Here is a 25,978-nt window from a genome sequence, read left to right as displayed (position 1 = left end):
AAAAAACATTTTTAATTTCCATTTAATGTTCTGATTTTTAATAGAATATTTGAAAGTGAAAAATAAACTAGACTTTAACATTATACAATAGCCTGATGGATTTATTAGAAGGTGTAATATTAATTTATGTCAATAAGTATTGATATAGAATCATAGATTTGAATCTATGATTTAGATAGGAATAAAAGAAAGAAAATAGCACATAAGTGCTGAAATGAGGCTTATCTGATTATGTCATTCCCACGATCATTTGTTTAAAATGAGTCTATACTGGAGTACTGAAAATTTCTCTCAATGCAAACTTGAGATTTCATGAAAGAAAGATATTTATGATTAGAAAGCTATAAATTGAGTACCATAATTGGAGAAATGTAGATGAGAGTATACTGGTGGACCAGTGATGAGAGGATGACAGTCATAAGGAAGTAGGCCAGTGACAAGGGCAGAGCTGGCATTACCCTGGCCTTTCTTCTAATGATCTTGCCTTCTAATCCCTCCTTGAGCTACTTATTCTCCTGTTCGTACCCTACATCTGGGCACCGTTGGAATCTGCAGCTTCTCTATAATCTCACTTCCATGCACCCCACTCTTGCTGATGACATCCTCCTATCCTTTCAATGCCCTTCCTTTCATTCTCTGACTCTGACACTGGTTCTACTAAGATTCCCAATTTATTGATCCCACCACCATTTACTTACCCTCACCAAACTCTACATATGCTTTCTTCCTTCCTTAATCAGATGAATTCCTATAGTGACTGAATGTGATTTTACTTTTACATATACCCTTTACTCCCTTACACCTCTTTCACTTCATTGTTCTCATTGGATGAAACCACAGACCTAGTAACATTCAGGTCTCCACCTGGTCCATACCAGCAATGAATGAACCTAGAGAAAAACACATCATGTGTTGATGCGATTCACTTTACATTCATGACCACCAACTTCAAGTGAGTAGTTAATGCTGCCCGGCAATCATTCTGTATTTCTCTGGTGCATTTACTCTTTTTTTGTCATCTAAGAACTTGAGATTGTTCTTAGATGACAATTTTATACCTTATCTCTTCTTTACAAAGCTACAGTGCCACCTCTCCCATCCTTTCTCTTAACTGATGACCTTGATGTTGATATCACTAAAAAAAAAATTAAGCAGAGAGAAAAGAATTTCACAAACCCCTGCCACCATATCTACCCATGTACGGCATTTTATACCTATTTACTTCACTTTTCCTTGGATTACTTTCTTTTCTCCCTTATCTCCCTCTATACCAAACGACTCTCTTTAGCCCCACAGGATGCTGCCATCTCTGCAATCTTAATTTAAAACAAAACAAAACAACTTTCCTTGACCCCTTCCACAGCTTTCTTTCTCTATCTAATTTCTCTTGTTGCTACTATATTCTGGCTGCTAGGGAAACCACAAACCACATGCACACTTGAATTTAATGCCACGTCTTAGACTAGCCCTTAGAATATTTCTTCAAAGACAGCATGAGATATGAGCAGGTAAGTGTTCTAGGAAGTAGAAAAAATTAATCCTGGCCTCTGCACTGCCGTTATTTTGTTGTTTGCATTGTCCCTTAGTTCCCTTTTTTGTGAGGTGACTATAGTGATGCTTAATAAACTCAGGATTGTTGTGAGATACGGTTTTATTCTTCCATCCATCTTTTCAGTAATCATTGCCAGGTACGTTATCAATGCCAAGTATGCCAAGGATTGGGAAAACAAACATGACTAAGACATGAGTTCTCCTATGGAGGAATAAGAGACAAATAAACTTTAACACCACAAATAATTGAATTACTAGATTTATGGGAACAACTAACTTAACTGTAAAGATTTATACAGGGCCTAAAAGAAGATCACACATGTGTATAGTAGAATTCTAATGGGTAAAGAAATCAGGAAATAATATTTCAGGAAGAAACAACTTCAATGGAAGTAATTTGAAAAAAAGTTTTACTTGTTATTTTTGTCTGTTTCTTATTGTAAAAATGGGTACTTTTGGGATTTGAGTAGCTCAATGATTTTCAATGCCAGTTTCAATGCCAGTGCTACTGTTGAAGCCTTATTGCTAAAGGTTGCTGTGGGGACCTCAGTGGGGAATAAATCTGTCCTGTTCTCCAGGTGAAGTAGCCTAAATAATAGAGAACTCTGATGGAGTTAGTCTTGGCTGGATAAGATCCAGGTTTTGTGAATTTTTGAAGCCTATAAAATTTGGAGGAGCCTGGAAATAATTTAAAAAATACAAAGTTACATTGGCTCAACCAAGTTAGAAGCTCTATATATTAAACACCACTTGCTTCACAGTAGACGTACCTCGATGTCCTGGTATAGTTTTGCCTGACCAGCATCCATTGCTGCATCTGCTAATAACAGCCCCTTGATTTTCTTCTGGGGAACCATAGCCCCATCAATCTCTGTTCATGTAGTTCAAATGAAATTGACCCAAGCAGATCCATTCAGAACAACCCATTCCGTTGACCACAGTGACTCTTTCAGGAGTGGACAACTGACCCAATTCAGTTCAATCAGAACCAATGAGAATCAGTCTCAGAACTTTTCCTGGCTGTTAGGAAAGAGACACTCCGTTTTTCCACTAGACCTGAAGCTGATCAGAAGAAAGCTTGGAGCTGCTGGCAGTTTCCTTCACCCTCGAGTGAAACAAATGTAGAGAAAACAGAACCTAAAGCAGAAGAATATTAGCTCAAGGTCTTTGTAGAAAATGTCTGAGCCCCTGAACAAGCCACGTCAGAGACTCTGTCTCCCTCCTTCCCTGCACTTCTCTGTTGTGTTACCCAGGGAAATCCCTTCTTGTACTTAAACAAATGTGAAAAGCATCCCTATTGCATGACCTGTGAGATGCATGACGTGTAAAGATCTATGATACTGTTAAGGAGAAAACTTGAATAGTTCACATTGAAAAGCAGATTTGTTGAGAGGCTTAGCTCTACATTTCCTCTATGCAGTAACTCATTTGAATTTATAAGAACAGTGTCTTCATAATTAAGTGGTAGCAGAAGTTAAAAACGTAGTTAAATTGTGGTGTGAAGATAAGTATCAGAAATGAGTTACACAATAAAATGGCATATGCTGGAGAAAACTCAAGACTTTTACAATTTGGAGACCTTTTATCCCTCCAAAGTCTTTATGTATCTCTCTCAAGTTTCCCATTATTTGTCATGTTCTTAGGGAGGAAACTGTGATATTTACCCAATCTGATGATGGTGGTTCTATTAATTATTACAGTCAGGTGATATGCATTATATAATTTGTGACAAAGACCAAGTGAGCTTCTTGCTTCCAGCCTATCCTTAAGTTTCATGCCATGACCTCAATATTACAAGTCCAGCTGAACTGATGGTTTAGATTTTACTGCTTTGGCTTGGGTTTTATTCTCTCATTCATTGACAAAAAGAATTTGGCTTCAGAGACCATCCCTTTCATCAAGTGCCAAAAGATCCTGCCAAATGCAAAGTGAGCTTTGTTTTTCATTCCACTGGAATCATTCAGAAAGTTTTTAGATTTTTTTTAATACATAGGCTCACACATGCCCCTTGTTTTGCATAAGACTGTCTACCAACCTGTATAACATTTATTTAATCCACTTTTTAACCTTTATCTAGAATTTATATTCCACTGAAAAATGGTGATAGATGCCAGACTGAATCAGAATCAGTGAAGCCAATATGTCATTTGTAAAAATGTAATTAAATAATTGGATGAATTCAGGAAATCATTTTAGAAGTAAGAATTTAAATTGAACAGAGAGATAAACTAATGGTTACATGTGTTTTTTCCTGACTTCCCAGACTTTGTATTGAATAATGGGAAGTATTTGGTATTTAAGACCTGTGTAAATGATCACTTATTTTGCCTTTTTCTTGGGTGTTTATAAAGATTAAGATGCTCAAGCTCAGGTCATTTTAAATCAGTTTAGATCTTTTACTTAATAGCTACTTTGTAATTATGTTTACTAAAGAGCTCAAAAGCATTCCTTTTCAGAACATTATAGTAGCTCTACTTTATGTGAGGTCTTGGCTAAATTAGAGCGATTCACATTTTCAGTATTGATTGGGCATATTTGTCTCATACACGGAGGCTTCCTCCTCCACCTTGTGTAACATACATTTCTGAGCATGCTCTCTGGAGCCCACGAGCCACAATGCTGAAGCCCACGCGCCTAGAGCCTGTGCTCCGCAGCAAGAGAAGCCACTGCAATGAGAAGCCTGCACACCGCAATGAAGAGTAGCCCCCAGTCGCCACAACTAGATAAAGCCTGTGCGCAGCAACAAAGACCCAACACAGCCAAAAATAAATAAATAAATAAATCTATCAAAAATAAATAAATAAATAAACGATTGAATACAAGTAAGTATAAATACACCCATGTATGAATGTACACCCAAAGCAAGCAGAGATACCTGCCTCTAGAGAAGCAATAATTGGGTTCCCTGCTGTTGTTCGAGGTAAACTTAAGGACCCATGTAGTTGTTCCCAGGGGAAAAGCTACTATAACTACAAGTTGACAATATCTCTAAACAAAGAAACAAGCAAAAATGCCCTTTTGGTGCTTTTCTCTCTTCGGGTTATATCTTCAAAATAGCCAGCCCCTCACTGCTGTCTCCACTGGACGTAGTTCCTTCCTAAATTCACCCCTACAGCTGTGTTATACTTTTTGCCCCGCTGAATCAGAATGGACCATGTGATTTCATTTGACCAATGACATGTGAATGGAAAAATGACATGGGCCATTCTTGAGCAGAAGCTTAGGTTTCTTATCTCTTTTTCCCTCTATCATGATATCAACATATCCTAGACTGAAGTTGCTCTTTCAATATGGGTCTTTGTATAAAGGGTACCTGGATCAGAGCCTCAGCCAACATAGAGTGGACATTAACGTGAGCCAAGTGCATCTTTGTTTCTGTAAGCCGCTGAAATTTCTAAATCATTTGTAAATACAATATAATGTAGTCCAAGCCAGAATTTCTCAACCTTGGAACTATCAACATGTAGTCTGCATAATTCTTTGTTTGGGGAGTGGGGTTCCTGTCATTATAGGGTGTATAGCAGTATCATTGGCTTCTACCTCTCAGATGTCAGAAGCACCACACCCACCTTTGTGACAATCAAAACTATCTTCTGATACTGCTGAATGTCCCCTCGGGAGGACCCAGTTGAAAACCACTAGTCTCTAGTCTCACTCTAGAAGTTCTCAAAGTGGGGTTCGTTCGAGAGCTAGCAGTATCTATATCACCTGGGAATGTGTTAGAGATGCAGAGTCTCAAGCCCCTTTCAGACCGACTGAATGAGTAGAGATGGGGCTGGGGCCCAGCAGGCTACGTTGTATTAAACCCTCGGAGAGGTTCTGAACATTCAAGTTTGACAACCACTGGTCTAAGCTGACTGGTACACAAGTATCCTTGTATAAGGAGAGGGCATCATTATTGCTTTCACTTATAATGCTCAAGTTTAACTTTTGATGCCTAAAGCGTAAGAATTCCATTTTTTGTGAATCTGTAAGACTTTAGAGGATGCTGCATGTGTCCTTTAGTGTAATACATATCAAACACATTAAAGTTTCAAAACCTTAACAAATTTAGTCTTATAATCTGCTGATTTACTGGATCACAATAACTCCAAATGATGAAAAAATCCAAAGTGGGGTAGCATTTTGATCTTTTGAAAAACACTTTATAAAATGATGTTTTTAGAAGGATAATTGTCAGTTTCTATGATTCAGCCTTTGTACCCTCATTTTATTTAAGCACATTTTATATAAACATAAATTATTTTGGAAGAATGAAAAATTGAGAATCAGTATTCATAATTCACAGGTTTGTTTAATTGCAAAAATTTTTATCACAAATGATTGCCCTTCTTTCCATCTAATTTCCTTTTACATACACCCTTGAGTTTGAGCATAAGGAATAATTAACTTTGCAAAGTAAGTTGTTATCATATGTAAAGGTATAGGCAGTGTACATTATAATGCTAATTTACATAGTTAAAAGACTGAGCATTCCCCCTAGCTGAAGTTAGCAACATGAGGTGAAAAATCAGAATTAATTTGATGATATTAGCTCAGAAAATGCTACGGAATTTTATCAATTTGAATGACACGAATATTTGAATCTATTTCTCCATGCTGACCCCTTTTAGTGAGGAATGTTTATGGGCAGAAAAGTCTGAAAAGCTTTTCCTTGATGCTCTTCTCACTAACTCTCAGTGGTACATGGTCTCTACTATACCTGATAGGTGTTTTAAAAGTTTTCCTAAAATCAGAATTTCAGGATGGTAATTATAACCAGTACAAGATAAATATAAGAAATTTACCCTTTAGGTTTTCTGCTTTTTATCAAAATATTAAAGAGCTAATTATACAGTAATAGGTTTATGGAATAGACTAAGAAAAATGCTCTATTTCAAAAAACATAATATACATTTTATGGGTTTTGTCGCATCATTATCTTCAACAGACTTGGCCATCAACTTTCAATTATACGCTTTGAGTGAAAATATTCATTCTCATAAAGAAAAAAGAAAAAAAAACGTTTGAGGTTTTTTTTTTTTGCGCTATTTTTGTATAGGAATAAATCTTGATTTTTATTGTCAGATTAGGATTGTACTAAGTATCTTCAGAATAAAAAGCCCTTGGATTTGTTCTTTAAAAGAGGAGGTGAAGTCTTTCCCTTTAAAGCATTATCTGTCTGCCGGCGGAGAGTGTCATGCTCCGTTTTTTAGGTCCTTTACACTCTTGAATTTGATTTGTGCTTTTACAGCACAAATCCCAACATTCAGAAGACAGATCTGCCTGCTTCAGCTGCCTGCAGCTATAGAGAATTAGTCTGTCGTTCTCAGTGTCGTGGAGTGTGTGTTATGAATGTGAGTGAGTGTGTATGTAGTGTGTGTGTGTTTCTCTCCGTATCTGAGGCGGGATAGCCGAGAGTGATTTAAACATGCATAGGGTTAATCGTGTAGCATCTCATTCAGGCTTGGCTTTGAAACCTGTGGCATACTAGGCTGGACAGCCGCTTCTGTGCCTCTGTTTTAATTTAGCAGGATGTTTGCTGCCATGGCAGCCAGCAGCATCCACTGCAGCAAGGAAGAGCCATAGATCTGAGAATGCAGGTGGAATACTAAAACACGAGAGGCGCGTGCAGGGCTGGCTTCAGTGCTTAATCTGCTCTTATGGGGCTCTGATGTGGAGGCTCTAAATGCTGCACCTTGTCAGTTCCTCTAGAGTAAAGGGCTGCAGACCCAGATAGATCAGTGAAGGGCTGGTGAGAGGCAGGGAAAAAAAGCAAAGCCAGAGACATCGCTGGTGCTTCACTACCTCGCGTTTGGGAATACAGAAGCGATAGAGGGAAATGTGGACCCATCGCCCTGCTGAGACATGTGATTGGATAAAGACTGGAAAACGTAGTTGGCTTCCTGTGCTACTTTTCAGCTGGAGCAGTGTCTTTGATGAACTCTTTTCTGCTTCCAATATATACAAGCAAAATGTTTGTAAGTACTGCTGATGAGGGGCATGACATGGCAAGCTGAATTGTGGGCAACTCATTGATTGTACTATAGCTCTAGAATCTAACGTGAATGTTTGCGCCTTGCCTGAGCTTTTATTGAATTCCAAGTGTTAATTAAAACCAAAAGGGCCAGTTGGCATCTCAGTGCAGAAAGACAATATGAAGTCCAATTGAAAAAGAAGAAGCCAGTAAGGAGAGCCATGCAGCGGCCAGCTGAACTCTCTGTGTTTCAGAGCAAAGTAAGGCCAAAGGGAGCTTGCATTCAGAAGCAAAAGTCTCTGACCAATCTGTCCCTCACCAGTGAGGGGGAGAGGCGACCCACTGTGCGCATTTCCAACTGGTTTGGAAATGCCGCCAAGGCCAGCCAGAGAGAATCCAGCTATGCAGAGAGGCGCTCGCTGTCCAGATTCTTGTCAAGGTCCGTGCAGTCCCTGTACCACACCAGGGGCCCGGGGGCCTGGAACCTGCTGCCCGCCAGCCATGCAGGCAGTGAGAGCTTAGAAGAGTGGTCTTCCGGAAAAGGCTTGGAAGGTGAGAGTGATGAAGACAGCCGGTCCGAAGATGAAAATGTGTCCTCCAGGCCTGGCAGCATCGGCAGGAGCTGGGCCGAAGAGGAGGGAGAAAGCTGCCTGCGGGAAGGCACAGCGCATCTGGATGAGGATGTGATCCTGACAATGCTGGGCGACCTGGAACAGGCCCTTTACACTGACTTGTTAGGTAAGTCGGGTCTGCTCCTAAAAGGAGGATGGAATTTTCAGAAGCTGCCTCTTTGCATAAGCCAAATAGCTTCTGTTCTTCTGACTGATGTTTTTGAAACCGTAGTTACTCAAAACAATTTTAAATTCCTTGTTTCTTGAAATGATTGTCTTCAGAAAACTGAACCGTGAGAACTAGTTGTAAAGTGTATATGGAGAAAGTAAATAGCAACCACCTGCCGTGGGCATTATTGGCCTGGAGTCTAGTACACTCTACACATCCATAAATAAGTGTTAACATTTTAAAACTCCAAATTTGTGTTTTACTCAGTCATTAACGGGGCCTATTTATTCAACTTCCCTCAAGGTGGACTCACCACAGATTTGGAATGAAGAATGAAGGACCTCGTGGGTAAATTTTTTGTATAGTGAGGTTTCTTCTGCTGCCTCAGTGGTGTCTGAATAGATGGCCTTGTTTGTACCTCGGTGACAAGTACCATACATTCTAGTTATACTTGAAATGCAGAGGCCTCTTCTGACAGCTTTACTCACATTTTTTTGAAGTGTTTGGCAAAAAATACTTCTGAGTGTGTACATTATAACTATTTAAATTACTATGTAGATGCATGTGAACTGTTCTGATACTTTACAAAGTAGGCCTGTTTGATAACATGATTCTTAGGAGTAACTTCTGATAATAATCTTTAATTAATTAGATACAACAGTGTCTGAAGTAATTCTTCAGTTTGGCCACCTGCCTGAATAGCTAAACTGTATACGTTTTAATTGTTATATCTAAGTTCAGCGCTCTACTGTAGCATATTTATATCAAATGGTGCCTTCTTCAAAAAGTCATAAGCATTAAACCATTGACCACATCCTCTTTTATGTCAGTGTGTATTTCCACAAAGGACTTCATATAGGACTCTTTAAATTCGAAAGAATTAAACCAGACCAGTGATCCCTTTGTTTCTGATTCATACAGCTGAAGCCAAATATAGGTTTGTTTTTATTCTCTATGTAGACCCTCCTGTTACAAGAGGTTTTATGAGATTTTCTGGAATCTTAGTGAACCAGCTTTAGAAGAAGAAAGCTTAGAGAGACAGCAGAGGTGAATATCGCTCAATTTTTCTTGTTAGTTTAGCTTTAAAAGAGTAAGTGTTTCCACAGTTGCAGGAATAGTGATTTCTGAATCTGAATACACCAGGTGCTCAGACACTGAAGATTTCCTTCTTCACCATTGTGTGCTTTCCATGATGAACTGCTTCTCATAAAAACAAAACAAAACAAAAAAAACCCTGCATGCAGTACAAAGGCAAGAGGGGGAGTCTTAATCCTTAAGAATCTTTTTTCGTTTCTTGATCCTCTGAAACGGTAGAATCAAATAATATTTGTCTTTTGCCTTGAAAATGGTAGCATTTATCTTGTTCTAAGTACCTCTTATGTAAGTATTTTCAAAGATATGACCAGAGTAAAGTCCCCTGAAAGCATGTGTTGGTTGTTCTGTTAAATTATAGCATGCTGTGGGCTGGGTGTGTATATGACGTATACCTTTTTGTACATAAATAACTTGGAGCATTACTGTCAGAGGGTCATCTCTCAATAGGTGTCTGTGTATTCCATGGTTTTTAAACTGAGCATCTGCTAATTTATTTATGGGATTATTCTCCTTAAGGCTTTTTTCTCCCCCAGCATATGCCAGTATTCAAAGATGCAAATGAGAAAGTAAGAGGAAGAGTTTATTCAAATAGCTCTGATATGAATAATCATATAAGGATAATGAAGCATTGCAATGCAATTCCCTAAGTAATGATGCATGTTAAGTTGGTAAATATATCCAAGCCCACAGCACACAAGAATTGCAGGATTTCTGCTACGTGCTTGACTAGGTTCTGCTTCTGACTCAAAATGGCTTCTTCCAAGTTAGTTTTTAGGCAGAGTTCCCTGAGTTCAACTCTTTATTCTTGGATATCCTAATAAATCAGACAGACTAGGGTCTGTGCTATAACTATAAAGGAGAATATTTAAAAGGTAGTGATAAAGCTGTTAGCCATATTTTGCTATTTTTCCCCCAAAGTGTCTGGTTTAACCTGATGAGTTGAAAAATTTTCTATCCAACTCACCTTTGGGGTCATCCACAAAACTAGGGTGATTTCTCCAAATAAATCAGGCAGCTGTACTCTAAAAAATAACATTTGTAATATAGCTGGTGTAGAGGACATAATTCTCTGTGAATCAGATTCATTCGTATGTAATTTGATTTCCTCCTAAAAGATGACAAAGGCTGGCAGTGTTAATTACAGTGTGTGTAATTAAAGCTTGAAAAGTAAGGGCAGGACTGCACAGATTAAATGGTCTGTCTGCCATTAAGTAAAAATGCAAAAGCACCGAACTGAGCCTGTTACTCTAATAGAGCCTGTTACATCCTAATAGAAGAGATGTTACAAGCAAAGAGAAAGTAGTTTGCACTGTTAAAAACTCAAAGCAAATTGCAGAATATGCCGTTCTGGAAAATGTGTGTAAGCCCTTACTATTTTGTCTGACAGGAGGCTTCTTCCAGGAATAGTAGCTGGCTTTGAGATTATAAAAGTGAAAGGGGATACATTTTTGTGACTAAATTTCTCATGTGCATTTTTCTGCTAACTTTTATTTGTTACTAAATATTTAATGGTATTTGCGCTTTTACATTTGGCCTTTTCACAGTTGTGATTCCCTCCCTGCCCCCGTTTCTCTATTTATTTATGGGATTTGGATACAGATTTACAGGATATTTCAGGCTTGTGCAATCATTGGGGGGGTTGTAAGTGCATTTAACTTTATCTTGCCTTTCGTGGGTCATTGAGAACATTTGCTGCAAGAAATTTTGGTTTGGTTATTATCTTTCCTGACATGAATGAGGCAGCAATTATGTTTTGCTCAGTAAGTATTGGGAGGAAAAGGTCCATTTGTCTGTCGTGAGTGGTGCAGTGTCATGAGTAGATGTCATGAGGAGGAAAAACAATGGAGAGAGAGAGAGTGATGGTTCTGAAACATGAGGGAAGCTGTATAAACAAACAGTGGATTCAATTGGAAGAATCCAAGGGTCCAAGATGCCTGTTGGATTGGAAGAAGGAAATTTAAAAGGAGATAAAGAAGGTGTTAAAAAATACTGAGTGAAATGGAATGTCTGAAAATACACTGTTCTTAAAGTTTATGTAAAAAAGATATTGAAAGTAATTCAAATATCAGTGTTACTAATATTATGCAATTGGCAAGTAGTTGAGATGCAGCTTGATTACAAAGTCAAAGTTCTCCCCAAAGGAAGGGGCTAGGAGATAGGAGATAGGGAACTTGTAATGGTGTATTTTTGGAACTTGTGTAAGGGAAATGACTTGCCTACCTTACTCCCTCCAATAAAAGTCATCTCAGCACTTTCTCCTTTAAGACTTTTCTCTTACCATCACTTAGAATCTTAGGCTTCTCTACTGTGTGAAATCTTAGATAAACGACTGTATATTAGCTTTAATGTGTCTCTAGTTTGGTCTCATCCTTCACTGTTACTTTTGCCATTTTAAGTAAAATCTCTTCACCTCTGCCTTTCCTTTGACTGTAATGATATTTTTTTCTGCCCTTCAAGATTTTCCTTACAAAGCCTTCTTTTTCTTTCAGCATACTGCCAGATTGTTTGGAAATAAGAGGTAGACTTCTTTCTAGCCATTTCTCAAATATGCTGTGTTATATTTATGAGGAGAAGGCTGGGAAGAATTTCCAGAGGAAATATAATTAGAGTCTTAAGGGTTATTAACAGTTCTGAATTTTAAAATAATGTTAATCTATGAGGTTAGAAATTGTATGACTTGAATTAGGGTTAGAAAAGTTGTGCCATGTACAACATATTCTTATTTCTTTTTTTTAATTTATTTTTTATTGAAGTATAGTTGATTTACAATGTTGTGTTAATTTCAGGTGTACAGCAAAGTGATTCAGTTATACACACACACACACACACACACACACACACATATATTCTTTTCAGATCATTTTCCCATATAGGTTATTACTAAATATTGAGTATAGTTCCCTGTGCTATACAGTAAGTCCTTGTTGTTTATCTATTTTATATATAGTAATGTGTATATATTACTCCCTCCTCTGCCACCTTTCCCCTTTGGTGACCATAAGTTTGTTTTCTCTGTCTGTGAGTCTGTTTCTGTTATGTAAATAAGTTCATTTGTAGCATTTTTTTAGATTCCACCTATAAGTGATATCATATGATATTTGTCTTTCTCTGTCTGACCTACTTCACTTAGTACGATAATCTCTAGGTCCATCCATGTTGCTACAGATGGCATTATTTCATTCTTTTTTATGGCTGAGCAATATTCCATTTGTGTGTGTGTGTGTGTGTGTGTGTGTGTGTGTGTGTCCACACACACAGGGAAGTTAGGGAAGTTTTTCAGTACTTTCTAAATCTGAAATAATAATACAGTTATTAAGCATTTCAATCATTCAAATAATTGGTAAATTAAAAGGAAGAGATTTGCAGGCTGGCAGCAGAGTGGTGGTTGTTTTGGCAACCATTCAGGATGAAGGATAATGAACAGTGTAGTAGTGTTTGGCTGAAGAAGAAATTAGCATTTGTCTTTCTGAGTGGCTGCCATGGTAAAGTGATATAAAATTATTCATTTGGTTTCAGAGCCATTGCGACCCCTGGGTGGAAGTTAAATGGGGGCAAATCATTACTCGTCCTCAGAATTGTTTTTATAATGAGACCTAATTGGCCTAATATTGGAAAGAATCACCTCTTACTGGAGAGGAGGAAGCCTTTCCGATCTTGGAGGTTTTAGGCAGAGACCCATGGCCACCTCGCTAGTGACAAAAAGAGTTTTCCCTCATTGGCTGAGAGGTGAGGCAAGACAATCTCTGAAGTCCCCATCAACTCTAAGATTCTATTATAGATGTTAAATGTGTGCATTTGTTGTGTGTGTGTTTTTTTTTAACCTGGCATGAATATTGTGGAAGAAAAATGAACAGGTTGAATATCTACCTGTATTCTTAAAACTGATGGTAGATATGCATCTTGACTTGTCTATGTGACAGTTTTCATACTGGAATTTAATACATGCCATTTTCTACCTTCGCTTTTCCTTCTTTTTTTCTTTTCCTTCCATCCCTTCTGCATTCCTTTCCCTTCCCTACCATCCCCTCCTTTGCCATCCTCTTCCTTTCTTTCTTTCCTATACCTTCTCACCCCTTAATCCATTCATTCCGCTTCCTTCCTTCCCTTTTTTTATTCCTTCTTTCTTTTTATTTAATATTCCTCGGGCTTCCCTGGTGGCACAGTGGTTGAGAGTCCGCCTGCCGATGCAGGGGACACGGGTTCGTGCCCCGGTCCGGGAAGATCCCACATGCCGCCGAGCGGCTGGGCCCGTGAGCCATGGCCGCTGAGTCTGCGCGTCCGGGGCCTGTGCTCCGCAACGGGAGAGGCCACAACAGTGAGAGGCCTGCGTACCGCAAAAAAAAAAAAAAAAAAAAAAAAATCCTCATCACTGGGCATCCTCCTGAGTCCAAATTAAACAGAATTAAGACTATGTTTCCTCTCCTTCCTTTCCATGTTGTTCTTATTATCCAGATTCACCAATTTCAATGGCCACTGGCCTGGGAATTATTACATGGCCATAAACAAAATGGTTGAATGGCACCTCTGCCCCCAAATGACAGATAGAGGTTGAACAAGGCCAACAGTTGTCACCCTGGCAGAGCTGTTTATTTTATGTGTAGACTTATCGCTGGATTAGATGCCTAAGACTTTACTGGCACTCTGGTGTCACATGTGGATATTTTGATTCCCTGTAGAAAGTGGAGAAATAATTAAAAATAAAGCTATCCAATTCTTGGATCTTCGTTCATGAGTCTAATAAAATAAAAGACTTAAAAAGATATTGCTTCTATGAGAAAAAGCCTCTGTCTGATTCCCCAGAGTATAAATATATACTTGCTTCATAAGTCAAGTTTATCTCAGCTATTCTGAGCACACTTTGAAATAGATGATTATGAAAGTAATTAGGATCCAAACAGTTTCAGATATTTAAATTAAGCTTAGAAACAGGGAGCACTGTACAGTATATTTCCAAATGACTCTCTCATTTTGCAATGATTAAGGTCATAGACCTACGAAATACTATTGTATTATCGCCACTTCAAATTATTACTTGTAACATTACATTTGTTTCTATTCACATTTTATTTGTAGAAAAAAATTATAATTTCAGATAATAATAGTCATTTGGAATTTTCTACCTATTATTTCACTTTTGCAAAAAGGAACTCATATCTATATCTATATAATTATTCAGATTATTCACAGGACAGTAAATGGCATGAATAAAAAATTTGTTATTATCTTACTTTTCTAGGTGAAGACCCTGAAACAAGAAGAATGAGAACAGTTAAAAACATAGCAGATTTGAGGCAGAATTTAGAAGAGACTATGTCCAGTCTCCGTGGGACCCAGATAAGTCACAGGTCTTCTTCAATTCTGCCTATTTTGGGGCCAATCAAGAAAAAATTACAATTAAGCATTTAACTTCTTGTAATGATAAAGAAGGAATTTTAGTTTTCCTTTACTATTTTCTCACTTAAATTTTATATGACAGTCAACTGGTGACTTCTCAGCCCTACCCAGTGATTTTTTTTCTCCTATCCATCTCTTCTTCAGTATAATTTCCCATTTAAACTGAATTAGCTACTGAAACTAACACCATCACTGCTAAATGGATTTTCATGCCTGCCTCAAATAACAACGGTGGAAGTTGTAATTAAAATGCATCTGAGGAGAGGTGGTAGAGTGTCTTTCAAACATAATTGTAGTTAACTTCCAGAAAAGTTCTGGGAAGGCTACAATGGGTTAAATTAAGGGTTGGTTGAGAATGTGAAACAATATTTTGTTTTATCTAAAATGTAATGATGGCGTTTCTTTTGAAAGCAAAAAATCTGTGATGAATACCCCTTCCTACATTTTGATACCTGCAGAGGTGTTTAGAATCTCAAAATGAATGTATAATTTGACTTTCATGAAAATGGACATACTTCTAAGAAATGACTCTCAACTGTAGGCGTTCCTGTCTTCATGCATTCTGGGTCCATGGCCCCAGGTGAACCAGAATATAGTGATTTCTCTATTTTATTTGACAGCACCTTGGAGACAACATTTGACAGCACTGTGACGACGGAAGTGAATGGCAGGACTATACCCAACTTGACAGGTCGACCCACTCCCATGACCTGGAGGTTGGGCCAGGCATGTCCTAGACTTCAGGCTGGAGATGCTCCCTCCCTGGGTGCTGGCTACCCTCGCAGCAGTACCAGTCGTTTCATCCACACAGACCCCTCAAGGTTCATGTACACTACGCCTCTCCGTCGAGCTGCTGTCTCTCGGCTGGGAAACATGTCACAGATTGACATGAGTGAGAAAGCAAGCAGTGACCTGGACATGTCTTCTGAAGTCGATGTTGGTGGATATATGAGTGATGGTGATATCCTTGGGAAAAGTCTCAGAGCTGATGACATCAACAGTGGGTAAGTGGCCCTGGGCCCCGGTCTCTAACAGAATTGTGTAAAGAGAGGTGGTCTACTACAATGCAGTAGCTGTAGGAAGGGGATATAGGTTAGTTAATAAAGTCATTAGAAAATGTGAGAAATCTAAGGTTATTTGGGGGTATTTCAGCCTTCTAATCATTCATGAACAGTAAAATGTCCAAAATTTCTGTAAAGTCTTTTCATTATAATCCATTAACTTTTTCTATTGTTAGTTCAGAGAAACACATGTGCGCTGTGTTTTTCAGAGTGATTTTCACATGCTTCTTAAATAACAGATTTTGTAGTGAAGGACGTGGGAAGGAGACAGGAGGAGTTTTGCTGAGCTGCTTGATTCTTTTTTTTGGCTTGTCAAAGCTGCCTGTAACTGCTTTGAGGAACACAGATTTTCTAGCATTCTTCAATTATACACCTCCAATCTAACTTGAGAGAAAATCGTTTTAGATCTGAAAATTTCAATCTATTTTTTCTCTTTTGATGGCATCAGATTTTTTATGTTAACCCCTGTTTTCCTTCTGTTTTCTGTTACATTCCAAAAAAGAGTTGTGATTATAAAACTCTCAAAAGCATTTTGGCAATTTGGAATATTTAGTTCAGTCTGAGGATGAGCCCCAATGGGGGAAATAGGATATGCTATTAAAACTACCTCTATTAATAACTGTAGTTGACACGTTGAAAATTTATTACCTACTTCACGCTTTTTAAGTGCTTAAAGGACATTAATTCATTTAACCCCCTCCCCACCACCAACCCTTATGAGGTAAGTATTTTTATACCTGTTTTACAGATAAGGAAACTGATCCCACTTGGCCCCAACTGTATTAAAGCTAAGCAAAGACTAGACTTGCATTAGGACTCAGATACATCTGACTTCAAAACCTAGGCTCTATAATAAAAGGAAAAGCTTCCCAACTAGCTTTATCTATATTTTTCATGTGAGTCCAGGTTTTTACCTCTTCTTTGTCCTTATGCATCTGAGAGGACAGGTCTCTGAAATCATTCTTCTGTACAAGTAACCTTTCCTGACTTCGGTCATGAAAAGCTTGTTTGAATGGGAACAAGACCTTAAAAAGTACAAAAGAGCTTTTGATCAGACTTAACAGCTCTGCTTTGATATCCTGATACCCACCAGTTCATTCCTGGTGGCCACCTTCTCTGAGTTTCTAAGGTCTAGAATTAGGGAGACAGGTTATTGTTAATTAGGGTAGGAAGCAGTTGAGTTGCTGCTGGAGTTGGAGTGTCTAAATTAAGTCTCTTTCTACCATTTGCTATCTGCCAACTCCTTGAGAGCTTAATGTATCCAAATTCCTTTCTGTAATAAGGATAAAATTGCAAAATCTTCATGAAATGTTAGGAATGAAGAAAATAACCCACAAAATTGCACTTAGCGCAAAGCCTGTCACAATATGTGTTCAGTAAATTATCATCATCATCACAATTACATTTTTTATCAGTAATTATTACCCTAATGGTTAATAACCTAATAATCATAGGATATGATCTTATATAGGAGATAGTAGAAATTGTGAGAGGTGTGAAGAATCCTGGGAAAAGAATAGAGAAGAGAGATCATGAACTGAATTATGTATGTATGTATGTATGTGTTCAAAAATATTTGTTGCATTCTTCCTATGTGCCAAGCAACATTCTAGGCACTGTGTGTTCAGTGGTGAACAATATAGACACAGTACTGGCCCACATATACTCACATGTTAGTGTTTTTATATTTTTATAGTTGCTCACTTATTCAATAAATGAATAGTAGTATGTGTACATATGTATGTACGTGTGTATGTATATACATTCTTAGATAAGGGGTTTTTGAAAGTCATTTTTTTAAAAACTGAGTTCTGCTTATAGTAGTATATTTTACCAGCATACCTATAGTCAGGAGCATTTTTGTATTTTCCAGGACTCTAGCGGTATTAGGCAACTAACTTCTGTAACAGAGAAATCTCAAAATCTCAGTAACTTAACACAAAGAAGTTAATTCCTCCTTCACATAAAACCCCTCCTGGTGTTTCTGATCATCAGTTGGGGACTAAGATGGATGGTAGGTAACTCTGCTATTATCCAACCAGACTGCCGACGTCACCCTGGGTGTTGATTTCAAAAGACAGATGGCAAAAGAGAGGAAGAACCGTGGTGTAAGAATAGTTCATATGTACCCGGTCTGGAAGTGGGGGTTATGACTTCTACCCACATTTCCTTACCCAGAACTGCTGCAGCCCCATCTCACTGACAGCAAGGCCAGGAACCAGTGTTCATCTTTGTGCCCAAGAGGAAGAGGAAATTGGTCTGATGAGAGCTGGCTAGTCTCTGCAGAACTAATGAGAAATTTTTAAGATACTGGTATATTCTTTGTACTTCCTACTTGTTTCCTGCCTCACTGGAAACCTGATTCTCACTTCTGTTCTGCAGTTTTGTTCTCTGTTGGCCCTTCAGAGGAGGTCTTGAATAGTCCCACAAATGAGTCCATGTAAGGACGCATTAGTGGTCTGAATGCGTTGTGTTGAGTCATTCATACTCAGTGTCTAAAGTCGAAGAAGAAAAGAAAAACTAAGTAAAAATAATACAAATCCTATTTGAGAACTTCCTCTGATGGTGTTTACCTGCTTGGCCTTATACATGTTCTCTTTCCCATGGTAGAGTACAGGACACTGAAATTTAAAGAATGACTCAGAGTTCTGTCCCCTGGATGGAGCGTGACTAGACGTGGTCAGCAGGCAGTGTCACTGCTCTCGGCTCAGGGGTGACTGGGGTGTTATGGGGAGGACACCCAGGATGTGCTGTACTTCCTCACTGCTCACCAGCATGTGTAGTGTACCATTGTCAACATTAGTGGGATGCAGCCCGATTTGTCAGCCTAAAGTTAAAAGATAGGAAGATACCCCAGGGGAATTTTAATTTGATGTTTTCTTTAAGAAAAAAGGGCATAGAAAAGTCTGTGTTATACAATTCATGAAAAGAATTGAATCACAAAGTTAACTGTTCCCAATTTTTTAAAGTATGTTTTAGTGGTTAAAGGGACAAAGAAGGCTCAAAAGACAAAGCAATGAATGAAGGTGTTTAATCTCGGATATTTTTCTCATGCAAAAAGGAATGTCATGAAGTAAATGGGAAAGGAGTTTCATTTTTTTGCGGTACGCGGGCCTCTCACTGCTGTGGCCTCTCCTGTTGCGGAGCACAGGCTCCGGGTGCGCAGGCTCAGCGGCCATGGCTCACGGGCCTAGCCGCTCCGCGGCATGTGGGATCCTCCCAGACCGGGGCACGAACCCGTGTCCGCTGCATCGGCAGGCGGACTCTCAACCACTGCGCCACCAGGGAAGCCCGAGTTTCATTTTTTTCACGGACTTCAGGTAGAACTCAGAAAATTAGTTAATCGGCATTCGGAGAATTCGAGATTTCTTGAAGCATGCAAAGGCTTATCTCTTTCTTCTCTTCTAAAAATTACTTTAAGCACTTGGGGGTGTGAATCTGCCAGTAATTAGGAATTAGTCAGAGGAAGGCCTCTTACTTATAATGAATCTCTCTGAAAAAGTCTCCATGTGTAAAGCAAAAAAAAAAGGAACACTCTGGAAAACTGGGGGAAAAGTTACATATTTTAATTGGGTGGAAATTGAAGTTATCTGCAGGTGTCACAGTGATAAATAGTTGGGCCAAGAATATAACCTAAAATCCTGCTTTAAATGGCCCAAACGCAAAGTAATTTAATTCTGGAGAATGACATTTTTTAAAAGGGAGGTGGTTACTTTAATGCTGCTTTAATCCCCTGATCCTCCCACAATTCTCCTTTAGGAAACTTTGTGATGACTGAAGCATTCAAGACATTGGGAAGGGCAGGGTTACTTGAGTTGGGTTAAAGGATGTACATGGGAAACCACATATTCCTAATCACAATGCTTCTGTTCATTTCATATTCAAGATATGAGAGTTATTTTTAGTGAATGTAGAAATTCTAATGGAAAAAATAGCCAGTAATGTTAGTCAACACTTATATAGCACTTATTATGTGCTAGGTCACCATAACTGTAAGAGATAAGCATATCATTACTATCTCCATTTTACAGATGAAACAACTGAGGCATAGATAGGTTAAGTAACTTTAGGTAGAACTCAGAAAGTTAATTCATTGGCATTCTGAGAATTCAAGCTTTCTTGATGCATGCAGTGCTGGACTTGAACTTAAAAGCAGTCTGGCTCCAGTCTGCACTCTTAACCATCTTGACATACTGACCCTGTGAAGTTGTCTACATGTCTACTTGTCCACATTTCTCTCCTAGGAGTTGATTTTTTACAAACAAATATAACAGAGCTTCACAGCAATCGTTCATTATTAGTATAGTTTTCTTAGCTAGCACCTTTGATCAAGGGGACAATCCTTGATATTATCTGATTGGTGTTCTAGGTGCTGAACTAAAGTTCCTTGGAGGTTAAAAACACACACACACATTTTAGATGCCCTGTGTTTTCATGTCATAACAAATAGCTAATTGTTATATACAGTTTCTGATATAAGATATTGAATGTAAAAACGGAATTCTAGGAAGATATGGTAGGGGCATAGGCGAATCTTTCCAAATACCCACAAAAATAGACAAACCAACTAGATAGTAAAACCATGGGAAAAAACCATGATCATTGTTGAAAAAAGATGATGACAAGGTATCACCTCAAACCCCAAGTATAAGCAATGAAGGACAAACAGTCAAGAGCCAAAGGAGCACAATGATATCAGCATCTGTGTACGAAGAAAGAGAAGGTAGTAGTGGGGCGTCTGATAACACTGAGAACAGATGAACCACAAAATAGCCAAGAGAAACCGACTACAAAACACACAGGGTTTATGTGAAGATAGCAACTGAAGCTGGGAAGGTTTTGACCACTTGACCAGCCAGAGAGAGTAAGGGCTGAAGGTCATATCTGAAGGGAGTGGAGCAATCTTGTCCCCATGTATTCATTAAACTCTCCAGCCACAGCTCCCTTCCAGGACAGGACCCCACACTGAGGGAAAACTTCCAGGAGTAGAAGCAAATTGAACAGGATGTAGCAATAAAAGTGAAGATAGAGAAGGTCTAGATAAAAGTGGGAGATGGGAACAGAGTCCAAAAATCTCAAAAAAGCTAATTATCACATTCTAAAACACTACACAAAAATAACAGAAGCATTTACTTTGTGAGGTTAGAAAGGTATCTAGATCAAGTTTCTTTTTATTCTGAAGAATTAATTTCACATAAAAATAAGTAAGAGAAAAATGTCAGAATAAAACCCCACATAAGCCAAAAACACATACAAGACATACAACTAATAAAGGATTACTATCAATGGGGAAAGAAAAAAACAAAACTAAACATAGAATCCAATAGAAAAATGAGCAAAAGTCATAAACAGACATTTCACAGACAAAACATAAATGGCCTATAACAAAGTAAAAATTTGATCAACCTGCTTGGTAATCTGGCACTTGTAAATTAAAGCCAACATGAGAATTCTTATTCATAGACAAGTAGAAGTTTATTCTGAAAATATTTTGAAAACTCTTTGGCATTGACTAGTAGGGTTTGAATATGTGTATGTATCCCTTTTGACCCAATGATTCCTTTCCTAGATATAGACCTTTGACAAGCTCTTGCCTGTGAGCATAAAGAAATGTGCATATACATATGTTCATGGCAGAGTTGTTTGTAACAGCAAAAAATCTAAAAACAGCTCAAATGTCTGTAATCGTCAAACGGATAAATAGACTAGTGTGCTTGTAAAACAAAGCCGTATAACACTAACATTAAAAATACAATAATACACATCTAGATGATTTGCAAAAATGTAGCTTTGAGTGAAGGAAATAAGTCAGAAAAGAATATATACAATGTGATTCAATTTATATGAAGTTCACATGCATGAGATGCTAAACAGTGTATTTCTAGGAATATATGCCCATGTGGTTAAACCATAAAGAAAAGTAAAGGAATGCTTAACACAAAATCCAGGGCAATAGATATCTCTAGAAGGGAGGTTTAGAAATGTAGGACTGGAAAGAGCCTATATGGTTGCTGAAGAAAGTAGAAATGTTCTCTTTTTGAAGCCAGGTTATGGGTACATGAAAACTGATATTATTTTTTAATTATTATTTAATGTGTACTGTTACATTTTATACTCTTGCAAAAATATGATGTATTTAAATACAAAGCTTTTTTTGAAAAAGCATGGAGTTGCTGTGGAGGTAGAGTTGTATGTATTTATGTTGATTGAGAAAATGAGATTGAATAGCATATAAAAAGAAGATGTTTATAGTTTCTTCCTATTTCACTGAATTCCAGACATAATGAGAACATAGTGATGTTGATTCACAGGTCTGAACAGACTCCATCCTATAGTAATTGAGGGTGGTGAGTGACAAGAAGAAAGTCATTTATCTAGATTGTTAACTAGGTGGATGGTGTGTTTCCCTATAACTGTATTAGCATATACAAAAGGAGCATGAGCTTTAGTGGTAAAGGCCATATATGGTCTGTTTATGCTGTATTTGAGGTGGTTATGGGAGATCCACGCATCTGTGCACAGGAAGCAGTTTAATATCTCATTCTAGCGCAGGGTGGAGCACTATGGCCTGGAAATATTAATATGGAAAACACACAGCTAAAGAAAATGTGCCAAAGTATGCAAAGTTTTTCTACAACAGAGGGAAGACGAGAGATGGCAGTGGAAGGGAGGAAGAGTTAGAAATGCTTTGGGAGACGATTGTGTTTTTTATGTGAATCATCTTATAGCTTATAGAATTTGAACATGGCTAAAATTATCCTAAGACTTCCATAGTTTGAGAGATTTTACTTTCTGTCAGTAACCTTCACAAATTTCCTTTGCAACTTTTTGTTTGTACCAATCATCCTGTGACTGTTATCTCTTAAACTCATCTGAGCTTATGGTTTAGAAGTTTAGGTATAACATTATTAGGAAATCTTTTTTTAAAATTTTACATTATTTTTTCAAAATGATCTCCTAACATTTATATTTTCTGGATTGTAGCAAATTTTTCTAGAGGAACTATGAAACGCATGTTATTTTAGATTTTTAAATCCTTCAGAAAAACTGAAAAGAAGAAAGAATTTTCAAGAAAAAAATTTAAATGAGAAATTTGCTTGTGTGATGCCCATATATATTTTTCAAATAACAAACTTTTCTGTTATGAAAATGCCCTACCAACATTCCAATGCGACAGTGTCTGTAAGCAGAGGAAATAGACACTGATGACTATTTTTGGTTCAATTAATACCTGTTGTAAACTTATTTGATATTACCTGGAAAATCCCAGGGTCAAAGGAAAATGAGCATCCTTTGAAAGGCTTCCTAAAAAAGTTGGGTTTTTTCCTTAATTCATTGAAATTTTAAAGTTGTTTTTTTCTTTGGCAAATTAGTTTTCAAAGCCTTTAACCTTTGTCTATAGAACTTACTCTTCTGTAAGCATTGAATAATTGAAAGGTTATGTTTCTAATAGAAGTCATCTTCCATCTTATTTCTTGTATACATGCATTGCCATTATGGCTAAAGTGCTGAGATCTGCTGTCATGGTTTCTTCCTGCAGTACGGAGGCCTTTTAAATTCAGCTGAACAAATGTTTAATATATTTGTTGATACCAAACTATATACAAAACACCTTACTAAACACTTTTAGAGATACACCAATGAATAAGACAGACGAATAAGATGTAAAACTTAACATGTATACATTGTTTTCACTTCCTCCTGAGGTTAAGTTTAGGATCAAGCATGTTGATAATTTTTTTAAAAAGGAGTATGTCACTTATCTGGAGAGAAAATTTCTATCATCCCCAAACTTTTAAAACACAGTTTCAGGGCTTCCCTAGTGGCGCAGTGGTTAAGAATCTGCCTGCCAATGCAGGGAACACGGGTTCAAGCCCTGGTCCAGAAAGATCCCACATGCCGCGGAGCAACTAAGCTCGTGCGCCACAACTACTGAGCCTGCGCTCTAGAGCCCATGAGCCACAACTACTGAAGCCTGAGCGCCTAGAGCCCGTGCTCTGCAACAAGAGAAGGCACCACAATGAAAAGCCTGCACACCGCAACAAATAGCAGCTCCCATTCACAGCAACTAGAGAAAGCCCGTGCACAGCAACGAAGACCCAACACAGCCAATAATAAAATAAATAAAATAGAAAAAAAAATTTTTTTAAATTTCAAAAGGAGAGTGAATGAGAAAAATGTTTTTCACTAAACACTTTATCAGGAATTTCATATACTCCACCTTAAGAAAAGAAGCAATAAAAATATTTAGAATTGGGCTTCCCTGGTGGCACAGTGGTTGAGAGTCCGCCTGCCGATGCAGGGGACATGGGTTCGTGCCCCTGTCCGGGAAGATCCCACATGCCGCGGAGCGGCTGGGCCCGTGAGCCATGGCCGCTGAGCCTGTGCGTCCGGAGCCTGTGCTCCGCAACGGGAGAGGCCACAGCAGTGAGAGGCCCGCGTACCGCAAAAAAAAAAAAAAAAAAAAAAAAAAAGATAAGAAATTGGAAGTAAGAGTAAACAATAGAACACTGACAGCATCAATATGGCAGCTGACAAATTAAAAAGTACAAAGGACAAATATCCTTTAATCTTTAATTGTCTCATTTAGTATCACTGTATATGATACAGGAAATTGATGCTCATAATCATGAATTAGTTATCAAAAAAAGTTGTCATATCTAGTCTTCAGCACATTTTGGAACCAGAGTACTCTTTTTATTGTTTTAATTTTGGTGGGATTAAATTCTTTGGTTATCAGGAAAATTAACCATGTAGAGTACCTTATGAGGATAATATAGCATGACTTTTTGTTTTGTGTATAAAATTCATATATTTCCTTTTAAACATATGTTGGGAGAGACTTTGTGAATAACAAGTCACTATTATTTATAGGGTTCTCATATTAAGAGCTTTATGTATTTCTCCTTTAATTACCATAATATCTATCTTCAGTAAATTTTATTCTTCCCATTTTGAGGCAGAAATTGAGGCACAGTTTAAGAAATTTGTTTAAGGTTCTTCAACTAATAAGGACAGAATTTACTAATCATGTAAGCAATTAGCCAACTTCATAATCGTAGTTTTAACTATTTGGTCGATCTTTAATATGGTCATGATTAAATTTTTTATTCCAAATAGTGAAATTAACTCGAATTTGTTTAAGCAAATTGGGGATCTTATTACAAAGGAAGCAAGGATATCTCCTAGAACCCCAGGAGAAGTTGTGAAGCTGAAACCACATGGCCAAGTGTGCTTTTTGTGCACCTGTGTCCTTCTTTCTACTTTGCTGATCAGCTTTCTCTGTGCCTCTTTGCCTCTGGTGAAGATAAATACCCAATGCTCCTGGGTTTTCATTACCATAAACTCTTTCCACATAGAAAGACTGATGAGCTCTCTGTTAATCCCATTTCTCAAGAAAGAAACATTTGATTAGCCCCACATGGGGTAGGAGATTAACACCTGTTCTAATCCCGCATTGCTAAGAAAGGATTACCAAACAGTAACATGACTATGGGAGTCTACCAGCCCTGTGTGAAGATGGTGGTCCTGTGATAGCAGGCAGTGTGGTCCTTCAGTTCAGACAGCAGTGCATGGTGGTTAAGGTCATGGTTTCTGAAGCTGACTTTCTAGATTTATTCTCAATTCTGCTGGGACTGGTTGAGTGACCTTGTGTAAGTCCTTAACCATTTCATGCTTACTTATTTTCTTTATCACTAATGTGGGGATAATAATGTTATTACATGTAAGCTGTATAGAACGGTTCCTGACAACATCTTAAACATTTAATACATCTTAGTAATTATTTTATGATAGTGGTCAATTGCTGTATATATTTTATTTATCAAATAAATTAATCTAATTTTAAGATTACTCCTGTGACCTTCAATGCTTCAAAGATAGTGTTTACAAAATGAAATAATCATGCTCTTATTTTGCTAAGAGTTACATTATCTCTAAGTCTGTTCAAAATATTGATAACAAAGGGGAGAAAAAGGAAGGTCTTATAATAGGCTAGTTACTTGTTGCAGTAAGGAAGATTAATTTCCTAATAAACGTGAAAGATTTTCTAATACTTCCTGGTGAGTAGAATATTCATATAGAAAAAACTGTAATAGAGCATATTTGCATAATTATTAAAATTTTGCACACCATTTGTTTA

The 25,978-nt window shown here is 37.8% G+C and overlaps 1 protein-coding gene across 3 annotated transcripts in view; it reads left to right on the top strand.

The window, feature by feature from the left end:
- Positions 1 to 25,978, top strand: part of NAV3 (neuron navigator 3) — a 369,647-nt gene that overhangs the window by 199,924 nt on the left and 143,745 nt on the right. For all 3 annotated transcript variants that reach the window (XM_007454822.1, XM_007454823.1, XM_007454821.1), the window contains exons 10-11: positions 14,619 to 14,727; positions 15,397 to 15,780. In XM_007454822.1, coding sequence (XP_007454884.1) covers positions 14,619 to 14,727; positions 15,397 to 15,780 — 493 coding nt within the window. The remainder of the gene's footprint in view (positions 1 to 14,618; positions 14,728 to 15,396; positions 15,781 to 25,978) is intronic.

This window comes from Lipotes vexillifer, unplaced genomic scaffold (assembly GCF_000442215.2).
Source record: "Lipotes vexillifer unplaced genomic scaffold, Lipotes_vexillifer_v1.1 scaffold1325, whole genome shotgun sequence".
In the NCBI taxonomy this organism is placed as follows: domain Eukaryota; kingdom Metazoa; phylum Chordata; class Mammalia; order Artiodactyla; family Lipotidae; genus Lipotes; species Lipotes vexillifer.
The sequence above is the reverse complement of the archived record's forward strand: the minus strand, read 5'-3'. Positions and strand labels throughout refer to the sequence as shown.